The sequence below is a fragment of the Notolepis coatsorum genome, assembly GCF_963971535.1.
Source record: "Notolepis coatsorum genome assembly, chromosome: 15".
Classification (NCBI taxonomy): Eukaryota; Metazoa; Chordata; class Actinopteri; order Aulopiformes; family Paralepididae; genus Notolepis; species Notolepis coatsorum.
Window position 1 is genome coordinate 79,096,175 of NC_140179.1, and position 24,968 is coordinate 79,121,142.

Sequence of the window (24,968 nt, forward strand, 5' to 3'; positions counted from 1 at the left end):
CCAGTAATAGAATCCAGTACCAAGAAACATGTATAACGTGTCAGAAACATGTATAAACATGTATAATGTATCAGAAACATGTTTTTTTTTTTTTACTTTATTTTTTCGCGTTTATCGCTTTTCTGGTCAAGCATGACCGACAGAAACAGGTTGAAATGGGATGTAGAGCATTCTGAGAAATGACGGCGGGTCCGGGAATCGAACTCGTGTCCCCCAGATCCGTGACGAGCACGGTTTTCCCCGACGCAGAAATAGCGCCGAGATATGCGGTGAGCTACGGGAGCTCCCCTTCAGAAACATGTTTAACGTGTGAGAAATCAGAACAAAGTGATTCCCTGCACGCTTGACACAGAAAAGCATGTCTCTCTGGATTACATCTCACCCATTCCAGTGACCCCATGATGATCTAAGTCTCCACTGTTCAGTAAACTGATGATCTAAGGCTCCACTGTTCAGTAAAACTGCTCGTCTAAGTCTCTACTGTTCAGTAAACTGATGATCTAAGTATCTACCGTTCAGTAAAACTGATGATCTAAGTCTCTACTGTTCAGTAAACTGATGATCTAAGTCTCTACTGTTCAGTAAAACTGATGATCTAAGTCTCTACTGTTCAGTAAAACTGATGACCTAAGTCTCTACTGTTCAGTAAAACTGATGATCTAAGTCTCTACTGTTCAGTAAAATCAGTGGATTAGATCGGTTACTGGTATCGGTCGATACTGACAGTCTAGGACTCCGGATGGGTATCGGCAGTGAATAGGTGGTATCTGTGCGTCGCCCAATGTGAGATGAACGTGTTTCTCTTGTGTCTCCTTGTGACAGACGGACGCATAAGAACCGTCATCTCCTTCGACCGGGGAGGGGAGTGGAGGCTGCTCAACAAGCCCGGCAACGTGGAGTGTGGAGAGAAGGTCAAAAATGTCTGTGAGATTGAATAGTAATATTTTATAGTAATTATTTATCGTAACGTATAATAATAATATAACTGATAGGGCATACGGATTACGGACCCTCAACTGCACCTTTTGATTACACTATTTACTCGCTCATATTCTTATATTCAGAGTTAATTATATTGTTTGCACTGCTTATTTTATCTTTACTATAAATCTATGTCTTCTACTATTACCCTGCCCATACCTGTACCTCCCCTCCCCCCTCCCCATGCTGCTATGACGTCCGAATTTAGGAATATCAATAAAGGAATATTTGTGTGTGCGTGTGTGTGCGTGTGTGTGTGTGTGTGTGTGTATGTGTGTGTGTGTGTGTGCGTGCGTGTGTGTGTTCTAGTGTAACCTGCACATCCATGGGGAACACAGTCGCTACAATCGCGTGGTCCCCATGCTCCCTCTCTCCGAGCCCACTGCCATTGGGCTGGTCATCGCCCATGGTAACTGAGATCTAACCATCACTCACAGATACACTACACTGCCATTGGGCTGGTCATCGCCCACGGTAACTGAGATCTAACCATCACTCACAGATACACTACACTGCCATTGGGCTGGTCAACGCCCACGGTAACTGAGATCTAACCATCACTCACAGATACACTATTCTCTCAACAAGATGTCTTTTGGAACACTGCGTCATTGTAAAGAAAGACACAAGAAAATACCTTTCCTCGTTTTGTCTACAATCTATTTCTTACTTGTAGGAGGGAAGAGGGAATTATGTATTACTATACATACTGTATTTACATGTTCTCACGCATAAGACATAATTCCCTCTCCCCTCCTACACAAGTAAGAAATAGATTGTAGACAAAACGAGGAAAGGTATTTTATCAATTTATCAACTTTCATATCAATAATTATCTTCTCCTTCCCTCCCTTCCCTCCTTTTCACCTTCCTCTCCTCTTCTCTTCTCTTCTCCTCCTCTTCTCTTCTCTTCTCTTCTCTTCTCTTCTCTTCTCTTCTCTTCTCTTCCTTCTCTTCTCTTCTCTTCTCTTCTCGTCTCTTTTCTGCTCTCCTCTCCTCTCCTCTCCTCTCCTCTCCCTCTCCTCTCCTCTCCTCTCCTCTCCTCTCCTCTCCTCTCCTCTCCTCTCCTCTCCTCTCCTCTCCTCTCCTCTCCTCTCCTCTTCTCCTCTTCTCCTCTCCTCTCCTCTCCTCTCCTCTCCTCTCCCCTCCCCTCCCCTCCCCTCCTCTCCTCTCCTCTCCTCTCCTCTCCTCTCCTCTCTTCTCCCTCTTCTCCTCTCCTCTCCCCTCCTCTCCTCTCCTCTCCTCTCCTCTCCTCTCCTCTCCTCTCCTCTCCTCTCCTCTCCTCTCCTCTCCCCTCCCCTCCCCTCCCCTCCCCTCCCCTCCCCTCCCCTCCTCTCCTCTCCTCTCCTCTCCTCTCCTCTCCCCTCCCCTCCTCTCCTCTCCTCTCCTCTCCTCTCCTCTCCTCTCATAGGTTGTGTGGGTGAATCTCTGTCATCATCACAGCACCCAGATGTGTTTGTGTCGTCAGACGGGGTTACAGCTGGAGGGGGACACTGAGGGGTCCTCACCACTACAGCATACTGGACTCTGGGGCCCTCGTCGTAGCGGTAGAGGCGCACCACGAAGGACAAGTCACCAATATCAAGTACAAAACTCCTCTTAACCCCTTCGTGGTGTACAATCAAACCTGTATGAACTCCTCTTAACCCCTTCGTGGTGTACAATCGAACCTGTATGAACTCCTCTTAACCCCTTCGTGGTGTACAATCGAACCTGTATGAACTCCTCTTAACCCCTTCGTGGTGTACAATCGAACCTGTATGAACTCCTCTTAACCCCTTCGTGGTGTACAATCGAACCTGTATGAACTCCTCTTAACCCCTTCGTAGTGTACAATCGAACCTGTATGAACTCCTCTTAACCCCTTCGTGGTGTACAATCGAACCTGTATGAACTCCTCTTAACCCCTTCGTGGTGTACAATCGAACCTGTATGAACTCCTCTTAACCCCTTCGTGGTGTACAATCAAACCTGTATGAACTCAGCGATCTAAGAGCTTCGTGTAGAGAAGGGCAGGGGTTATAATTACCAAGGAGAAAGCCATTTTCTGACCATATCCCTCCTGCATGTAGAGGTAAGGTTTTAATAATAATAATAATAATAATAATAATAATAATAATAATAATAATAATAATAATAATAATAATAATAATAATAATAATAATAATAATACATTGTATTTGGTGGCGCCTTTCAGGACACCCATGGTCACCTTACAGATCATAGAAAAAATAAGAATAAAAATAAAAGACACAAGGCAGTTAAAAGTCAACGTTAACAATAAAACAAGCAACAGGAAGTATAAAAACAGTGAAGTTAAAATAACAAAACAAACAAACAGCAGGGGGTATAGGACAGTGACAGAGGTTACAGTGAATATGCGAGTTTGAACAGATGGGTTTTCAATCAATCAATCAATCAATAACAACATTAACCAGACACTCGTTGTGTCTATTCTACTAGCGTTAATGTTACCTCTTGTGTCTATTCTGCTAACGTTAACATTACCTCTCGTTGTGTCTATTCTGCTAACGTTAACATTACCTCTCGTGTCTATTTTGCTAACGTTAATGTTACCTATTCTACTAACGTTAGCATTAGGTAATAACCGGTTTAAAATGGATGATGATGATTACCTCACGTTGTGTCTATTCTACTAGCATTAACGTTACTAGCACAAACAATCAATAGCGAGTTATATTGATCACGCTATGTACGCTAGCCACAAATGCTAACTCTTATAATGGTAAAACGCAATCACATTAGCACGTAAGCTAACAACAAGCTTAACAAATCAGCTATCTTTTTGTGAGACTAAACTCTCCGCTCTTGGTGGTAAATTGTGTTGATGTTGGTTTTGTTTCATCAATAAATGAGGCAGAATACACAGTGAATGTATCCTTTTTTGTTTATTGCACTTGTTCCTGCTGCAAACAAATAATGAAATCCTAAGCGAGGCTAAATAAAGATGGCGGTGTTGTGTTTTGTGCTCCAACGTGTGACGCTTCTCTCTTCTGACCAATCAGTGGTCTGCAGTGTTTCACGTCACTCTCTGGGTGTGTGTGTGCGTGCTTGTCTGTGCGTGTACGTGACGTAAGTTGGGGTGAGTGTGTGTGCATTTTTTTTCTTTGAGAGGGAGAAGTCTCATCTCAACCGCGGCGGCTTATAAACTGATGTGAGGGATTGTGAGAAACATCACGATGTCCACGATACGTTTAAAAAGTGTATCGTTTATGAACCGATATTAATTTAATATTGTCATATCGCCCACCCCTATCTACACGTTGGGTTGTGGTGGCCATTAGGGGCCATGTGGTAGGATATGTAGCATCTATCTGTCTACACGATGGGTTGTGGTGTCATTAGGGGTCATGTGGTAGGGTATGTAGCATCTATCTATCTACACGTTGGGTTGTGGTGTCATTAGGGGCCATGTGGTAGGGTGTGTAGCATCTATCTATCTACACGATGGGTTGTGGTGGCCATTAGGGGCCATGTGGTAGGGTATAGCATATATCTACACGTTGGGTTGTGTGGTGTCATTAGGGGCCATGTGGTAGGGTATGTAGCATCTATCTGTCTACACGTGGGTTGTGGTGTCATTAGGGGCCATGTGGTATGGTATGTAGCATCTATCTATATACACGTTGGTTTTGGTGTCATTAGGGGCCATGTGGTAGGGTATGTAGCATCTATATCTACACGTTGGGTTTTTGTGTCATTAGGGGCCATGTGGTAGGGTATGTAGCATCTATCTATCTACACGTTGGGTTGTGGTGTCATTAGGGGCCATGTGGTATGGTATGTAGCATCTATCTATCTACACGTTGGGTTGTGGTGGCCATTAGGGGCCATGTGGTAGGGTATGTAGCATCTATCTATCTACACGTTGGGTTGTGGTGTCATTAGGGGCCATGTGGTATGGTATGTAGCATCTATCTATCTACACGTTGGGTTGTGGTGGCCATTAGGGGCCATGTGGTAGGGTATGTAGCATCTATCTATCTACACGTTGGGTTGTGGTGGCCATTAGGGGCCATGTGGTAGGGTATGTAGCATCTATCTATCTACACGATGGGTTGTGGTGGCCATTAGGGGCCATGTGGTAGGGTATGTAGCATCTATCTGTCTCAGGCCACATGAGCGGATCGGCGCGGCCGAGAAATCCGCTCTTCGCTCTTTAAAGCTTGGTCCGCTCCGCTAATCGCTCATGTTGACCCCGCCCCCAAGTCGCTCTCCGCTCGCTCCCCGCTCACCTTGAATCGAGCGCTCACCGCTGCCCGCGCCAGATCGCTCGGCAGTTTTTTTTTTTTTTTTTGGAGCATGGTGTAAATTAGCTCAAACTACAACAGTCTACACCCCCTGGGCCCCTTAACAATTGTTTGTATTGAGCCGCATTGTAATTGTACCCATTCTGCAATGTTAAATAACATTGTTTATCCATTCACTAGCTCTATTAAGCGATGATAGGCTAGCCGAGCCACAATGCTATGGTCGCTGCCATTAACGTTAGCATGTAAGCTAACGACAACAACAATGGCGTCGATACTTTTTCTAACAGGAGTGAGTGAAGGAGGAGGAGTGAAGCCTGAACCGGATATCACAGGTTCACCCTTCTCATTGGTTGAAAATGGCCTTCATGTTTGTACATCGCCATCTGTTGCTTTGGCATTGTACTGCATGTATATTACATCAACAGTGTTAAACCACTGTGAGCGGCCTGGAGTGGATTGGAGCGGAGGAGAACTCTCGCTCCGGACGTCGCGCCGACTCATTTTAAAACCCACTCCCCGCTCACGTCAAAACCGGCCGCTCCGCGCCCCGCTCACGCTCCGATCCGCTCACATGCACTGATCTGTCTACACGTTGGGTTGTGGTGGCCATTAGGGGCCATGTGGTAGGGTGTGTAGCATCGGCATTGTAAATAACTGGACCTCACACAACGGGGCACAGGTCTGTTGAAGTTGGCAATGCAGTTAGGGGCCATGTAATACATTCATATTATTTATATCTTCATTGAGCACAAGTATCTGGTTTTTTATACATTTAAATAATGGCAATGATGAACAAAGGCAGCTGGTCATTGAATCAGAGGTCGTAAAAGATATATATAAAAAAGATACAGTAAAGCAAATGTACACTCACACACTGACACAGAATAATTAGAATGACATGATTTCAGTATTGTGTCAATATGTTTAAAATACGCCTCGTGTAGGCAGGTTCAGTGGGACAACAATATTAAACCTTCTGTCACTACTGCACGGAACACTGCATTTTGTGTTTATTATTTTAATATTTGGGACTATTTGAGATAGAAAAGGTAGCATTATTTAGTGACGGTGTATCTTTCAGACCTTTTTAACAAAAGGCTAAGGAGGGAGCTCTTTTAAGGCACATATTAGGAATATAGGAATAGGATATTAGAAATGTCTGAAACTGAAATCTGAAGAAATCTACTTATTCTCCAAGTGAAGGAGTGAAGCGGCCTCGACACAGTGATTTATGAACTACTTGGTTCCAAAACATCTGCAGCCATAATCGACACGTGATTTATGAACTACTTGGTTCCAAATCATCTGCAGCCATAATCATCCCATCTCAGACTGTGTTATAGGAATCAGACTGTGCTATAGGAATCAGACTGTGCTATAGGAATCAGACTGTGTTATAGGAAATAGACTGCGCTATAGGAATCAGACTGTGCTATAGGAATCAGACTGTGCTATAGGAAATAGACTGCGCTATAGGAATCAGACTGTGCTATAGGAATCTGTTTATGTCCCTGAAGTCACTGCTTCACACCTTCACTTGGAGAATAAGTAGATTTCGGCAGATTTCGGCCACCTGAGACCTATCCAGACTCTTGGGGGGTTCATCGAAGTGAAGCGGGCTACTCTCTGTTAGGCTTGGGCGGTATAATTTTTTTCACACCGTCATACTTTGCTGACATAATACCCCGGTATACGGTATATGACGGTATGACTTTCATTTTCATCAGCGGGGGGGGGGGGGGGGGGGGCAACCCGTGTTACCAAGTAAACAAATCACGGTGCTACTTAGAGCTGCCGCGGTATTGATTATTTCCTTACCGCACAAATTTGCAAAATATTTCCTACCGCCGCGGTTTTTACCGCACGCACACAAAAAATTAAAAAAAAAAGTTTGAATGCATTTTTTTTTTTTTAGTAGTAGTCTACTCTTTATATCATATAGCCTGCCTCTAGTCTAAATGTCTATCTTTAGAGGATGACTTTGCAGCATGAATATTGTTTGGGATTCGGCAAGCACGCATTAGTTATTGAAAGTGAAACACGGATGCGCAGTTCACTCGGTGTCGCGGGCAGGGCTGGTTACCCCCCCCGACCCTTTCTTATTATTATTACTATAAAGTTACTACTTTATAATAAAGGCATTCGTTTTGTGGCATTGACATTATATAGTTATACGTTCAATAACATCAGCGTATTTACCGGACCATAGCAAGCAATACTCTATTCATATCTCAGTTCCTTTCTTTGCTCAGAGCGTGCTGAGTTGTCCCATTCTGCGGTCTGTTAATAAAGTTTTCAATCAGACAAGTGTATAGAACGAAGGGCTTTTATTATAACATTCGTTGCAGACAGTAAAATCATTATGTCTCGTTTAGTACTCCTGAGGCGCGATGATAGTCCACTCCGGCGGAGAGTTAAAGCTAACGTTATTAGCCGTGTTGTGATGACCTGACATTCAGGACGTAAAAACGTGTGACGCGTCTCTCTTCTGACCAATCAGTGGTCTGCAATGTTTCACGTGACTTTTCTGGTACCCAATAGGGTCGCTTGGAACCTCGATAGACGAGTAGGGTATATCTGCAGAGCCGCAAGCCCAACGAGAGGAGGGTATTTTATTATTATTATTATAAAAAACAGCGGTGACGCGGTATTCAGCCTACTCTGCGGTGGCCGTGATGTAACAGCGATACCGCGGTAATGCGGTAATCGCGGCAGCTCTAGTGCTACTATCGTTAGCTCTCAGAATGGTAGCCAGAAGCCCGCAGCATCTAGTGCTACTATCGTTAGCTCTCAGAATGGTAGCCAGTTAGCCTGCAGCACCGTAGTACTAGTAACGTTAGTATTGTGTATTCAAAAACGCACCGGACTGCGAGGTAACGTTTTACAGTTTATTTGCTTGCTCCACAACAACACACACATCAACTCTCATTACCACAACGCTTTACGGTATTTTCACAGCACTGTCGCAACATTACCGTAAAACGTGAACACCGTTGTGATCCACTCGCTCTACTAGTGAGGACTGGTCTCACCCTCTGCTGGCGGCGGCGCGTGTGTGCACTACAACCAACCACTGTCAAAACTCTGTTTCAGTGTAATTATACTGAAACGCATCTGTGATTTTGACGGTATTGATTTCCAATACCGTCTGGATTTCTAAATACCCTGGTATACCGTCATACCGCCCAAGCCTACTCTCTGTCCTTGGGGGGTTCATCGAAGCGAAGCGGGCTATTCTCTGTTCTTGGGGGGTTCATCGAAGCGAAGCGGGCTATTCTCTGTCCTTGGGGGGTTCATCGAAGCGAAGCGGGCTATTCTCTGTCCTTGGGGGGTTCATCGAAGCGAAGCGGGCTACTCTCTGTCCTGGGGGGTTCATCGAAGCGAAGCGGGCTACTCTCTGTCCTTGGGGGGTTCATCGAAGCGAAGCGGGCTACTCTCTGTCCTGGGGGGTTCATCAAAGGGAAGCAGGCTACTCTCTGTCCTTGGGGGGTTCATCGAAGCGAAGCGGGCTACTCTCTGTCCTTGGTAAATAAGAACGATATTCCATTTGTTCCATCCAGTTTAATAAAAGAAGAAAACAATATACAAACAAGTCTCGGACGATTGCAGGTGTATTTACAAGTAGCGTCTCAACTTCCTGTTCCGGTCACTGCGCTACTGTGCAGGACCGTCTGTTATAGAGGCACTGTCTAGATATTCTCTATCTCCCCCAGAGTCTTTAACATACTGTGTAAAGGCTGAGAAATAATAATAAACGAACCCACAAAAATGTGGACAAATACCTGTATAACCCACACCCAGGTTATGTGACTATAAATCATGTGTCCATTATGTGACTAGCCCATGGAATAGTCCCTGTGCCAGGCAGGCACTCTGGTCGCCCTGGTGGATCGGCGTAAGTCCGCCCTACTGTAGGTGCAGGGGACGACACACAGTGGGCCCCGGTGGGGGATCGGCTCCCGGGTCCAAAGGGGCCGGTGGTGACGCCTGAAGGATCGTGTGCGAAGCAGGCGGCGTCCCATGCCGGGGTTGGCTCGCCAACGTGAGTACCGGTGGCGATGTGAGGGACACAAGGTCGCAGTTGGGGTCAGGCAGACGTGGTGTCACAAGGAGTGCTGGTGGTACGGTGACACGGGTCGCCAGGTCGTCGTAAATTGATCGAGGAGGTGGAAGGTTGTTGCGAACAGGGCTGAACCTGCGCAGGAACCTCCTGTTCCGAAGTGTGACTCTGCCCGAGCCGTCGATCTTGACCACGTATTGGTCATGCTGGCGTACCTCCACAACACTGCCTGTCCTGTCCCATTTGTTGGGGTAGGGCCCTGTCTGGTTCTGTACACGGACCATGTCCCCTACCATGAGTGGCGGGAGGCGTTTTGTGTGCTCCGCCCAGGCATCCGCCGTGCGGATGTGGCGTTTACGGAGAGCCTCCTCCCTTACCGCCAGTGTCTCACGCCAGGTCTCGTGTGGTCTGTACTTCCCAGGTACAACCGGGATGAAGTCACGTATCGGGTGGCCGAAGACACACATTGCCGGAGATATTTTTGTGTCAGGGTCAGGTGTGTTACGATATTGCAGGATCGCTCTATGCACAGCATCTGTGTCAAGCTCCCCCTTTGGGCCGGTGTTGTCAGTGATAAGGCGTTTCATTGTCTTTACCCTAATCTCAGCGCGGCAGTTGCTGTGGAGGAAGGCCACAGATGAGAGGCGGTGGTGTACGCCCCATCTGTATAGAAATGACCTGGTCTCGGTGGAGGTGAACTCTGGGCCCCCTTCCGATGTGAGCTCTTCTGGCGTCCCGTACGTCATGAAGGCCCGACGTAGGTGATTTATGAGGCCGGCGGCGCCCTCGTCGCCTTCGAGATGATTGGCCAGTTTGAGTACCGGTCCACCGTCACGAGGTAGTGCACGCCCCTGTGCATGAAGAAGTCTGAACACACCGCCTGAAAGGGGTAAACAACTGGGATCGGCGGGGTTGGCGGCGCTCCAGGCTGTGAAGGTGCCATCCGGTGGCAGTGCTCGCAGTTCCTCCGAGTGGCGCTGCTGTCAGCCGACATGCCTGGCCAGAACACACAGGATTCTGCGCGGGCGGTCATCATCGATACACCCTGGTGGGCAGCGTGTAGGGCGCTCAGCACTTCTCTGCGGAGTGAGAGTGGTATAATTACCCTGTCCTTGTACAGGACCACCCCATGATGTGATGTTCTCACGGTACTGGTGGAAGTCACGGATCGTCGTCGGCATCTCGAATTTTGAGTCAGGGATGCCGTCCGTCGCCATTTCCTCCACGGTGCGCATCTCACCATCGCTGCTGGTGGCCTCCCTGACACGATCCCATGTCACTGACCGCAATGATTCAAGGCCCGCAGCACACCATGCCAGGTCATCCTCCTCAGTGTCATCGTCATTCCCTGGCTCGGTCTGGCGTAGGAAGGACAGTACATCAGTGTACGTACTGGGTGGGAGGTGGGCGTTGTCATCCGGAAGGTCCATAAGTGATGGCCGTGTGGTGCCAACCGGCCTACGTGACATGGCGTCCGCCGCCTTGTTCCTCATGCCCGGGACATGCAAGATGCGGAAACAATAACGCAAGGTCTTCTCCTTGAGGTTCCGTAGGCGGGGGTTTGTTATGTCATCAAGCGCCCTGTCTGCAAGGAGTCTCAGCAGCGGCTTATGGTCTACTACTACAATCAAGTCCTCGCATCCCAACACAAAGTAGCGTGCCTTGTCCAATGCGTCTGCGACCGCAAGAGCCTCGTCCTCTATGGGCGCGTATCTGGACTCCGCCGCATGCGTGAATCTGCTGCCAACCAGGGTTATCTTCCACCCATCAGTGCAGCAGAAGGGTCTGACTGGCATACATCGGCAATGTTTCTGGAATAACCAGAATCCAATGCCCTCCTTTGACCAGTCCGTGGCGATACATGTTGGCCTGGTTTTGTCAAAAATGCGGACACCACGCTAAATTTCTTCGATGATCACATCCTTTGACTCACGGAATATGTCTTCCAACTCCGTGGACTACTCGAAGCGTTCTCCACTCTTCAGGAGATTCCGGAATGGCTGCATACGCTTGGCCATACTGAAGGCGTAGACCACCTGGTTGACCAGCCCGAACCACGACCTGATGTCCGTGACATTACATGGTTGTGGGAAGTCGTGTATCGCCTCCAGGTAGCGACTGCATGGTGATTGTAAAGCCCACAAAGTCCACCGTGGGTGCGCTAAAGGTTGGCGTGTCTCCAACCTTCGAGCGTCACCACTGTTGCCGGCGAATCTGACTACCGCAGCTCCGAGGATCCGAATTCCCTTATTGTTCGCAGCCTTCATGGTCATGGATACGGGGATGAGGTCCTCTGTGCTTAGGCCCATTTGTTGAGCGACTTTAATGCCGATCAGGCAGCTTTGGCATCCCGTATCGGCCATAGCAGGCAGGGATACTGCACGGGTGCGTTTTAGGAGGTCAAAACCCAGAGCCTTGTAATCCTCGTGCTCGGTGGTGAGAGTGAGGTTGACGTATGGCTGCGGGCTGGACGCACGCTTCATCCACTTGTCGCACATGTCATCGTACAGGTGGTGAGCGAGGGGAAGCGTGCGTAACTCGCCATCTGTGCTGATTGTGCATAGCTCAACGAATGCTGCTGTCTGCTCGTCACACGTCCAGTCAGTCTCTCCGGGTGGGGGCCTAGTCGATCGGCCACCCAGGCAGGCCCTCTCGAGGTGATTCTGGTGGCCACACTTCCGACACCTTTTACCGTATGCGGGGCACTCTGCACATCTGGCGTGCCACTGGGGTGTTTTGCCGTGGCCCACCTCGCCGCAGTGGATGCATACCCCTTCGGGCTTGGCCTTTGGTTTCTCTAGCCTGGCTCCTCCTCTGGCGCGGGTGTCCTGTTGTCTCACCCGCCTGTACGAACTGCTGACCGTGTCCGCGCTCTGAGGGTCAAGCAGGCGCGATGCCGAGCGCTTTCCAGACTCCTTAGCCTTGATATACTCTATCATGTCCTTTAGTGGCATGTTCTGGTTCTTTTCACCGAGCAGGTCGAGCTGTATTTCCGAATCTGCAATGCCACGGGCAATCACGTCACGTAGGATCTCTTCCGTGAAGTCGTTGACTTGATCGCACCCTGTCCTAGTGCATTTCATCTGGTACTTGCACGTGTCCGCCTGCCCCTTGATGCGGGCGTGGAACGACCGGATGGGCTCTTCATAACCCTGCCGCATCTTAGACAGGGCTGCCCGAGCTACCATGGTGTTCTCTGCGCGAACGGCGAGTGCCTTCATGGCAGCGAGGACGTCCTCCTCGTCGTTGCCCGCTAGGCTCCTGCCTGCCGCGCGTGTGAGGTCCTTCCTCAGATCCTCCTCGCAGCACTCCAGTAGCTGTGAAACTATGTTGGGCCCGACCAGCTTGGTGCCTGTTTTATACTCACCCCAGCGGGTTACGAAGTATGACCAGGCCTCGCCCGTTCCGGCCAGTGCTATGGAGGGACGCTTTAGCTTCTCCATTTGAGCATTTGCCCCCGGCGCCCAGGGGGCTGCGCCTGCGACATGTATAGTGGCGTGTACACTTAACATGGCCGCCACCACGGCCGCCGCTACATGCTCAGCTACATAGTCACAATCCTCAATAGGGCACTCTGCATTTATAAGCACCATTGTCAGTTATTTGGATGAATAATTAATAGCTTGCTTCCAATGTATAAAAATTACTTCAGACTATAGCTGTAGCTCCAAAAAAATAATCCCTTTTGGCATCTTCCATTGGAACTAATAATAAAAGTCCACTATAATCCAATGAAATTATCCTTTACATGAAAGCAAAAAATCCATACCAATTGTCGACGTTAACAGTGTCCTGGTCCTTTAAGTCGACAAGGTGCTGTGTTGTTTGCCGACGGCTCCATCGACTATCCGACTTTCTCCGTGGTCTGTTTGCGCACCTCGTCGTCGTCCTCTGATCCACTGATCATATCCGTTGGACTACATCCAGATGTTTGTATATAAATAAGAACGATATTCCATTTGTTCCATCCAGTTTAATAAAAGAAGAAAACAATATACAAACAAGTCTCGGACGATTGCAGGTGTATTTACAAGTAGCGTCTCAACTTCCTCTTCCGGTCGCTGCGCTACTGTGCAGGACCGTCTGTTATAGAGGCGCTGTCTAGATATTCTCTACTTGGGGGGTTCATCAAAGCGAAGCGGGCTATTCTCTGTCCTTGGGGGGTTCATCGAAGCGAAGCGGGCTACTCTCTGTCCTTGGGGGGTTCGTCAAAGGGAAGCAGGCTATTCTCTGTCCTCACTCCGCGATGGTGGAATGGACTTCCCACCGTTCCGCTGTTGACTAGAAACACACTTCCTCAAACAATATAATAATACAAATTATGTACTTTATGTACTTCACTACTATACTAGTATCTACTATGTTACTATCCCTATACTACTACCTAATATGCTAATATGTCTATACTACTATTCCCTCATAATCAGGGGTTTAAAAAGTACCCAGGAATGATACGTAAGTGAAAGTATGGGTACCGTCTCAAAACCGTACTCAAGTAAAAGTCTGAGTATCTGGCTAAAAACAAATATACAAATTTAAATAGATGGACCTGCGAGATTTGTACTTTGTACTTTGTAGGTCTGCATTTTAAATGTAAGGAGTAAAAAGTATGTTTTTTTTCTCTGAACTGTAATTGAGTAAAAGTACAAGTATACAAACCTAATAATACTTGAGTAAAGTACAAATCCCCAAAAACAGTACTTAAGTATTGTAACAAAGTACAATTACTCAAGTACTTTACACACATTATTAAACATATAGACAAAGGTCACACCCCACTACATCCTATGCAGTTTGGGTTCCGGGCAATGTTCCCTCTAATTTTTTTTCGGTCTGAGCAAACACTCAAACCTCCTGAGCAGACATCAGCAACTACTGAGCAACATACGTCACCTGCCGATTAACCGGTTAGTTGATAAGCGGCGGTTTGTAAAAAATCTGAGAATCTTAATTTCCCTCAATGTCTAACATAAAAATATATACATTTTGCTGATACACAGAAATAATACAAAAAGGCATATTATATTCCTTAATCAAATATTTATTTGACCATTGATTGATTGTCCTTACTTTGGCTGGGTTGGCGGCGGCGGTGTGAGTCGTGTCACTAACTTTTGTCTTTTTAGGAGGCTGACTCGTCATTATTTTATTAAGTGAATTATCATGCGACTTCAAGGGTGACCATATTGTGATTTTTTTTAAAAAGAGGACACTCTCTGACAGCGACTCCTACAGGTCGGTTGGTGCGCCTGTACAGCAGAATCAGGAAGTATCGGGGGCAGCGTGAGCCTCCCACGCGTTACTCCTCGCCACTGAGAGATCGCGCTGTACAGGTGAAAAGATGCGACGGCTGCCTCCTCGTGTACCGGAGGGGACACGTGATGCAAGGCTTCGTCCACATTGCAGCCGACCAGTGGGAGGCGTAGTCTAGCAACGTTCGAGAAAGGGGAGGGAAGAATTGGATAATACGAAAATTAGGATGGGAGAAAAATAGAAGAAATGGGGAGAAAAAGTAGATCAAAAAAATAAAGAGGACACTCTGTCTTCAGCCTCAAGATACTTAATGATACTCGAAGTTTACTCAAAGATGCCTTATCATTTTAATATATTTAAAGTATGCCTCCTCTGTATTATTTTATATAACAAAATAATATCTCTCTATCTATCAACCCTCCCTAGACCGGCAAGTGGGGGGCAAATGTGCGCATCGACCAGGAAGGGTGGGGGGAATTGGCATAACGACTAAATTGGGATGGGAGAAAAATACAGAAAAAAGGGGGAGAAAAAGTAGATAAAAAAAGAAATATCTCTCTATAACCAAAGTTACTCAACATGCTGTATTATGCCTAAAGTAATCTATCTGACAAATCTCAAGAAAATAACTAATCAACCTATGACAAAATAATATATATTTTCAAGTCTTACTGGACAAAATAACACTTGCTCGGTTGGTGTCCCCCAGGGATCAGTACTAGGACCAATTCTGTTCTCACTGTTTATAAATGATCTACCTGATGTGTGTAACAATGTACATGTCCAGATGTATGCAGATGATGCTGTTATATTTACCCATGGCAAAAGCTATGCAGAGGTATCAACAGTCTTAACCTCTGTCTTGACCAGTGTTCAGGACTGGCTCATAGACTCATGTCTGCTCCTGAACGCAAAAATCTGTTGTGTTAGAGTCCTCAAATGTGTTTCTGGGCGGGGAGGAACTTGAACTTGTGTCAGAGTTCAAGTACCTCGGGGTCATGCTAGACTCAACCTTCAAAAAACATGTGAAGAAAGTTACAAACACAATCAAATTCAACCTTCAAAACTTCAAACATATTAGACCCTTCCTGACAGTCAGTGCTGCTAGATCCTCTCTTTTCACTGTATGATTCTATCACACATTGAGTACTGCTTCACAAACTGGTCTTGCACATGTGTGACGATCCTCAAACCCATAGAACAGCTATACAAGAGTGCACTTAAAGTATTCGATAAGAAACCTCACTCATATCACCACTGTCACATTCTTCAGAGGTAAACATTTTTGAGTTTTGCCAATTTAAAAAACTTTAAACAGGCTATTGTTATTTACATACATGGTCTGTGCCCACCCACCCCTCTGAGGGAATTCATAGAAAGGAAGCCCGATAGCACTAGACCAACCACTAGAGGGGATTGCGAAGTGCCTGGCCGGCAAACCGCCTTTGCTAAAAACACCCTCTCAGTCCAGGGATGTTTAATCTGGAATGATCTACCATAGGGCTGGGCGATATGACCAAAAACGTTATCGCGATAAAATTATAAAATTATTTTCATATAATTCGATATCGATAATTATCGTCGATATAATGTCTGTCAAGTTTAATTAACTTCTAATATGCTGCTGCGAATGTCTCAAGTCGAGTTGATGTCGTCATCAGTCCTCGCACGTTAGCAGTTAGCCGACAAGCGGAGTATCTCATGACAATAAATATGACACTAAAATACTCTCTTCCGCCACAATATATTGAAACGACGTCCACTCCCACACTACTATAAACGTGGCCTCAGAATTCAAAACACACACATACTCGGCACGTAAATATATAAAACAGTGCCGTGCAAGCTAGTTAACCTAGCCAGCCTGTTGCTTCTACGCGGTGTATTCCATGACAATGTGCTAAATATCACACTAAAATACTCTCTTCCGCCACAATATATTGAAACGACTTCCACTGTATACCCCCACTACTATAAACGTGGCCTCAGAATTCACCACACACACATACTCGGCACGTAAATATATAAAACAACGCCGTGCAAGCTAATTAGCCTAGCAAGCCTTGTTGAATAGAATAGAATAGAATAGACTTTTAATTGTCATTGCACAGTATACAACGAAATTTCAGGGGAGCTCCCACAGACCGTAGTACATAATACATACATGAACACATAACACTGTACATAACAGAATATTTTAAATAATAAAGTGCATAATGGGTGGTAATCAGAGATTATCAAGTGCAGTGGTAAGTGCATGGTGCACGTGAGGGGACAGTCAATGAGTGTTTAACAGTCTAACTGCTTGGGGGAAAAAGCTGTTCTTAAATCGTGTACTCTTAGCATGTATTGACCGGTATCTCCTCCCTGAGGGAAGGAGCTGAAAGAGGTGATGTGCTGGGTGCGACTGGTCCTTGATGATACATTTGGAGTGAGTCCTACCGCTCTGGGTCTCCTTCCGGGTCTCCGTCGCTCTCGGCCATCTCCTTCACTGATTGGTTGTTAGCTGTTGTGCGTAGCACGTCATCACGTAAGGTTGGTTGTTGTTAGTGAGTGTGCTGAGCCGAGGCTGAACGGAGCCAAGCTTGGAAAATCGATATATCGAAACTTTGCGACCACGTTTCATGTTTATTTCGAGGAAATAATTTATCGCGATAGTTATCGTTATCGTTTTATCGCCCAGCCCTAATCTACCACTGACCATACGAGATTGTACATAATTTCCATCTTTTAAATTCAATCTAAAAAAAATGGTTACTAACCAAACCTGTGACCATGTACAGTCAAATTATATTGTAGTGCACCATTTATACCTTGTACTTTTTTCTGTGTGTATGTTTTTATGCCTTGTCTCATAGCATGTTATGCTTCACTGCCTGCATGTTTCGTTTTTATGCTTTGTGTGGGGACTGCGGATGAAAATTAGCATCCTTGCTAAATCCGGTGTATTTACACTGCATTTATTTGTAGTGTCCAGTAATATGCTCTGTCCCGTCCAGTGGAGGCTGCTGACCAAATTTTTAGGTGAAGCACAAATTATTACATTATATATTAAATTATATTTTTTAAACATCCCCAACGCTGCAACACCCCCATTCCTTCCAGATGTCAGGCTCCTCATTAGCTTCCATTCATTTTGGGGACCTTGTTTAAATATCATACTTCTGAAGTATAAACAAACTATACTGCTGTGACAATTTCAATAAAACAGACCATTCTGAGTCAATGGTATGCAAAACTGTACATTGGAATATCTAACATGTATTTACCATCTTCCTCTGCACGAGGCCACAGATGGGTTTAATGTAACACAAGGACAATGAATGAATTAATGAATGAATGAATGAATGAATGAATGAATGAATGAATGAATGAATGAATGAAAACTTTATTTAACAGATTGCAGAATGGGTACAATACAGTACGGCTCAATACACACAATTGTTAAGGGGATGCAGACCAGAGAAAGACTTTCGTCTTGTTTACATCAGGGTCCCCCATTTTCAATTCATCATAACATGACATACAGATAGACAGTACTGCTACATCTATATATGACATACAGAGATATAGACAGTACTGCTACATCCAGACATTTATGACATACCAGATCTACAAATATACATTACTGTTTAAGAGTACAACGCCTGTCATATACTGTAGACCTATAGCGTTGGAAACTCTGATTAAGGAGAGGGAGAGAGGAGGAGTGTTACAGTAATGTTACACAAACTGATAAAGCCAAGACACTTACCCATAAAGACGGTATCTCGATCGATCTTTCAATCAATCAATCTCATCTTTCGTTGAATAGTGCAGCTTCTCCATGTGACGAGTCCGAGTCGAGCCACGTGCATTAATCCCATGGAAAATGTAAACAATAGCCATGTGCATCGCGAGCCAGCTTGGTGCATCAAATTGATGTTTGGCTTTTGTCTCCCGAGTGAAGTTAGAACTACACTACTGTTACGGACACATATTGTTCTCTAGTCTAAACGATTTGGCTGGCTAACGTTAGCTCACGTTAGCGTCCAGGCTAAGCAGGCTTTCGTTTTATAAACACTACAACTTCCTTTTTTCTGATCCAGATGCATAAGTCCACTTCTTCATGTTGCTCAGTTGCTGGTTTATACTTCGGTCCTAATGTTGGCGCAAAGTTTAATTTAGCCTGCCCTACTGTGTTGTTACAGCTGTACAGCTTACTAAACTACTAGCGAGCTCTTTCAATGCTGCCTAGTGCCTACACAGTCAAAACAGTCCAGCTGCAGTTCTGTAGGGTAGGTTTAGCTGGGGCCAATCTCAAGTTTCTTTATTAGTTGTCATACAGAAGTACAGAATACTTTTATACAAAATGCTTCTTTCTGTTACATTTTGTATAAAAGTATTCTGTACTTCTGTATGACAACTAATAAATAAACTTGAGAAACTTGAGATTGGCCCCAGCTAAACCTAACCTACGGAACTGCAGCTGGACTGTTTTGACTGTGCAATGCAGCAATCTCTGATTCGATTTGAAGGTTGTCAATCATTCAACCTCCGTGTATTGGATTTCAAGGCTGTCAATCATTCAATCCCCCATTCAATGGCAAGAGTTTAAATGCACAGACTGTGCTTAGATGACGTTAATAGCCTATTTTGATTGGCTATTATTTATTATTTATTTAATCCTGGGTCAACCTGTGCAGCCATCTGCACGAATATTTACTGCAGTCATTACTGCAGTGCAGGCCTGCTCAGAGCTGTACATTTTGGCCATTTTTGAAAAAAAAAAATGCACTGGCATTTCTTTTACAGAGGAAAACATTTCTAATAAAAAATATAATAATAATAATAATAATAATAATAATAATAATAATAATAATAATAATAATAATAATAATAATAATAATAATAATAATAATAATAATAATAATAATAATAATAATAATAAAAAATATATATATGTGTAAATTAATAATAATTATGAATTATGAGTGAATTTGTGTTTCACGTGTTGTCATAGAGAAACCTCCACTGGTCCCATCTAAATAAACAAATAAATAAATAAACCCCTGCTCATAATGTAGCACTCAAGTTCCACCCTGTTTGACGAACAATGCCACTGACCCTTAGCTGCCAGATCTGAACCTCTCCTGCTGACTTGTTGTACACAACTTGTAAGTTGCTTTGCATAAAAGCGTTCAGCTAAATGACTAAATGTAGATATAAATGTACATGTGTCCATATGGCTGCAGATGTCTTTGAACCAAGCAGTTCATACATACAGTATTGTGTCCATCTGGCTGCAGATGTCTTTGAACCAAGCAGTTCATAAATCTTGTGTCCATATGGCTGCAGATGTCATTGAACCAAGCAGTTCATAAATCTTGTGTCCATATGGCTGCAGATGTCATTGAACCAAGCAGTTAATACATCTTGTGTCCATATGGCTGCAGATGTCATTGAACCAAGCAGTTCATACATCTTGTGTCCATATGGCTGCAGATCTCTTTGAATCATTTCAACCATCTGAACATTAGTGAGATACTTAGTAAGTAAACTAACTAGCCATTACTCATCACAGATGTTGATATTTTACACTTTTCTATGTCAGCTTCTCTCTCATTAATTTACAACCAGTTCCAGTTTTAAGTACCTCGGAGCCCACATATCCGAGGACTTGACATGGACCACACACATTGACAGTGTTGTGAAGAAGGCACGACAACGCCTCTACTTCCTCAGGCGCCTAAGGAAGTTCCAAGTCAGTCAGAAGATCCGAACTTCTACTCATGTACAATAGAGAGCATCCTGACTGGCAACATCACCTCCTGGTTTGGGAATAGCACTGCACAAGACCGTAGCAGACTACAAAGAGTGACACGTTCAGCCGAACGCACAATTGGAGGGGGGCTTCCCACCCTCCAGAACATTTACAACAAGCGGTGCAGGGGTAAGGCTAAGAGAATCATCAAGGACTCCAGCCACCCGAACAACTGCCTCTTTGAACTGCTGCGGTCAGGGAAGCGATACCGGAGTCTCAAGGCGAGCACAGAAAGACTCAGAAGAAGCTTCTATCCCCAGGCCATCAGGCTGCTCAACGAACAATAAACACTATGCAACAACCATCAAATGCACACAGCACACACATCCACACGCACACACTCACTTTAAACAAACAACACACTGCAGCACCCACTCTCCACACTTTAGATCACCTAAACACACTTTATATTTATTGGTAAAGGATTTGCACTATAACTCGTACACCTTACTGTAAAATTGTACCTAAATTGTACCTCATCCCATTTCTGCTTTGCACTAGATAGTATTGTATATTAGTACATTGCATAGTACATTGTATATTGTATGGTAACTCAGTTACTTCTATTCTGCATCGAACATTGTACATATGTCTATACTGAACACTGTGACCTATTTTTACTTCTATTTTACATGCTATACTATTTTATTTCATACTTATCTTGTCTTGCACAGTCTCTGGAGCGTAACAGTAAGAAGCATTTTGTATAAAAGTATTCTGTACTTCTGTATGACAACTATTAAAGAAACTTGAAACTTGAACTTGAACTTTGGCTTCATGTGTAAACAGCCTAAGAATTGATTATATTATATTATATTAAATGTATTGTCATTGCACAAGTACAACTAAATGAAGTTAGCATCTAACCAGAGTGCGAAGGAGCAGTAAAGTACACGTATAGCATGTGTGTGGAGTATATGAAAGAACTATGGAGTAAATATGCTAAGCTAATGTGTGTACAGTATAATTCTATACAGTGGTACGACTATGATTAATCTATAATCTCTCAATCTAGCTAGTTTAAATAATATGAGTATTATTATTATTAGTATTATTATTATTATAGATAGTATATACAGTGTGTACAGGGTTATTATACATTGTTATTATACAGTGTTATATGGATAAACTAGGTTGGATTTAAGTAGTGTAATGAAAGTAGGTATGATTACACAGTGTTGGGAAAGTTCACTTTCAACATGAACTAGTTCAGTTCACAGTTCACACATTTTAAAATGAACTAATTCAGCTCATAATTCAACATTTTTAACTAAAGTTCATGGTTTCAAAAATTAACTAGTTCATAGTTCTTTTTTCAAAGCGGACATAACAGTTATTGAGCTCATCAGGGTGGTTTATAATCTGTAATGGCCTGGATGCCCCGCCACGTGCGTCGGGGGTCAGAGTTGTTGAAGTGCTCTTCGATCCATAGCTGGTGAGTGACTGCGCTTGGCTCGCTTGATGCCCCCTTTCAACGTTAGCCCCGGCTGGGCGACAGGCATCATGACGTTAGCCCCGGCTGAGAGACAGGCATCATGACGTTAGCCCCGGCTCAGCGACAGGCATCATGACGTTAGCCCCGGCTGAGTGACAGGCATCATGACGTTAGCCCTGGCTGAGAGACAGGCATCATGACATTAGCCCCGGCTGGGCGACAGGCATCATGACGTTAGCCCTGGCTCAGCGACAGGCATCATGACGTTAGCCCTGGCTCAGCGACAGGCATCATGACGTTAGCCCTGGCTCAGCGACAGGCATCATGACGTTAGCCCCGGCTGGGCGACAGGCCTCATGACGTTAGCCCCGGCTGGGCGACAGGCCTCATGACGTTAGCCCCGGCTCAGCGACAGGCATCATGACGTTAGCCCCGGCTGGGCGACAGGCATCATGACGTTAGCCCCGGCTCAGCGACAGGCATCATGACGTTAGCCCTGGCTCAGCGACAGGCATCATGACGTTAGCCCCGGCTGGGCGACAGGCATCATGACGTTAGCCCCGGCTGGGCGACAGGCCTCATGACGTTAGCCCCGGCTCAGCGACAGGCATGATGCCAGATCTCAAAGTGCCGTTGCCTCAGCAGTAGACCAGGTCCATCCCTTGATTGGGGAATGCAGTTGTGAGATACATATTAACCACTGACAATATCTTCTTACTTTATCTTAAGTAAAGTACGTAAAGCTGTGTGTCGTGCTGCAATGTAATTTAATTTCTTCTACGTAGCTATGCATTTCTCCATTACAAACCAAACAGAAGAATCTGAAAAATCAGTAAGTAAACATATTGCAAGATCAAATATGTTAACTACATTACATTACATTTACATTTAGCCATTTAGCTGACGCTTTTATCCAAAACGACTTACAAGTTCTGTAGGACAAGTTAGCAGGAAGGGTACAACTCTTTCAGTCAAACAGTGTTGAAACTTGGGTGCTGCAAGGTTGAGTGCATAGTAGAGAGACATATTAGTATAGTAGGTAGTAATATAGACAAGGAAGATTAATTGGTTGTACATATGAATGGGTTTGTAACATGCATTGCAGGGTTCAAGCTGTCGTCCTGAACCGACTCTTGTTCAGTTGTTGATTGATGTGCCAGGCCCTCATTGCAAACTATGTAAACAACATTTCTCAGGTTTTCCACAGACCAGGGTCAGTGTTGGAAGGCGTACAACTTCACCGACCAGCCCTTCTTCTTCGCCGGCCTGGCGTCTGAGCCCGGTACGAAGGCCATGAACATCAGCGTGTGGGGCTACCGGCCCGAGGCCGACGGACAGCCCATGTGGGTGGCTGTTACCATCGACTTCCAGAGCATCGTCACTAGAGAGTGTGAGTTTGTAAAAATATAGCTAATAGCATCTTACGATTTTGATGACCGTAGTCTGCCACCGGTTTTTGGCAACATTTTCTCAGGATTTATTATTATATCTCGACAGTAATTTATAGTACTAAAAAAGACGTTTTATACCAAAAGAAAATGTATCTGTCGTTCCAGTAAAGGGACAGGAGCTAAAACAACACATCCAATCAAACAAACAACCAAGTCTGCAGCTATGTGTAAGCTGCTGCTTACACATAGCTGCCTGCTAGCTACCTAGCAAGCGTTGCATCCGTACACAAAGGCCTGCTAGCTACCTAGCGTTGCGTGCAGGGCTTGACGTTGACACCTGCCCAGGGCTAGTGAAAATGCTGAGTGGCTAGTGACTTTGGCTAGTGAGCCAAAAAGTTAACGTCAAGCCCTGCATAGGTGTGTCAATGATAATGTTCACGGCGTTTGGAGCAATAATATAATTGCTAGGTTCAACACAGCCAAGGCATAGGTGTGTCAATGATAATGTTCACGGCGTTTGGAGCAACAATGTAATTGCTAGGTTCAACACAACTCTTCCACATCTACACCCTCCATCTTGTCCCAGTCAGCCGTTGCCCCAACTGGAGCTCCTTTTGCGGCTGAGTCACTGGTCGCAGGCAGTAGTAAACAATGGAGTCAACAGTCAGAAGCACAGTTGTACAGTTGGCGTGTAGCAGTATGATTACAATGATACTGTCCCCAGCAGGGGTTAGTGAAGAAGAAATTACCTATATTTATAACTTTTTGGGTGGGGGCGCGAGTGCGGGGATTTTTGGCTAGTGACTTTGGAAAACCACTAGCCACAGTGGCTAGTGAGCCAAAAAGTTTACATCAAGCCCTGGTTGCCTGCGTACACAAAGGCCTGCTGCTTACACATAGCTGCCTGCTAGCTACCTAGCGTTGCGTGTGTACACAAAGGCCTTCTGCTAACACATAGCTGCCTGCTAGCTACCTGCTGCTAACACATACAGTAGCTGCCTGCTAGCTACTTGCTGCTAACACATAGCCTCCTGCCAGCTAACTAGCGGGGCGTGGCTTTGGAGGCATTATTACGATGCATTCTCGATTTTGGTTTAAGGATTTGAAAAGATTTCTAAGTTCTGCCCAAAATCAACGGCCTCCTATTGCTCCTTTAATTAATTGTTTAATTAAGAATTTGGTCTTTATAATTTGTCTTGATTGCATTGTAATCAAACCAAATAGGCCCAGTTCTTTTTTTTCTTCATAGGGTCTTTCTTTAACCTGCAATTTGAATCATATATAGTTGTACTCTTATGGGCCTCTACGCCTGATCAATCACCACATGATAGCTGTACTCTTATAGGCCTCTACGCCTGATCAATCACCACATGATAGCTGTACTCTTATAGGCCTCTACGCCTGATCAATCACCACATGATAGCTGTACTCTTATGGGCCTCTACGCCTGATCTCCCAGGTGGTGACCAGGACTATGAGGATTGGTTGGCCCACTCTGCAGAGGGCGGGGACCCGGAGACCGACGGCTGCATCCTGGGCTACAAGGAGACTTTCCGTAGGATGAAGAAGCAGTCCGTCTGTAGGAATGGGCGGGACTATGTGGTGAGCAAGAATCACCGGCCCTGCCCCTGCACTAGAGAAGACTACCTGTGGTAAATATATTCATTTATGCACATGCTTTATTATGCGCTTTACATTATGACTCATGTTGGTCCTGGTTTATTCTTTACGAGGACAGGTACAAACACAACAAGTAAACATGTCGTCTCCT

The 24,968-nt window shown here is 45.1% G+C and overlaps 1 protein-coding gene across 1 annotated transcript in view; it reads left to right on the forward strand.

The window, feature by feature from the left end:
* The window catches only part of LOC311241418 (sortilin), a 67,808-nt gene that overhangs the window by 29,124 nt on the left and 13,716 nt on the right, over positions 1 to 24,968 (forward strand). Inside the window, 6 exon segments of the mRNA XM_084330236.1 lie at positions 823 to 920; positions 1,291 to 1,390; positions 2,393 to 2,449; positions 2,452 to 2,566; positions 23,003 to 23,196; positions 24,657 to 24,849. Coding sequence (XP_084186362.1) covers positions 823 to 920; positions 1,291 to 1,390; positions 2,393 to 2,449; positions 2,452 to 2,566; positions 23,003 to 23,196; positions 24,657 to 24,849 — 757 coding nt within the window.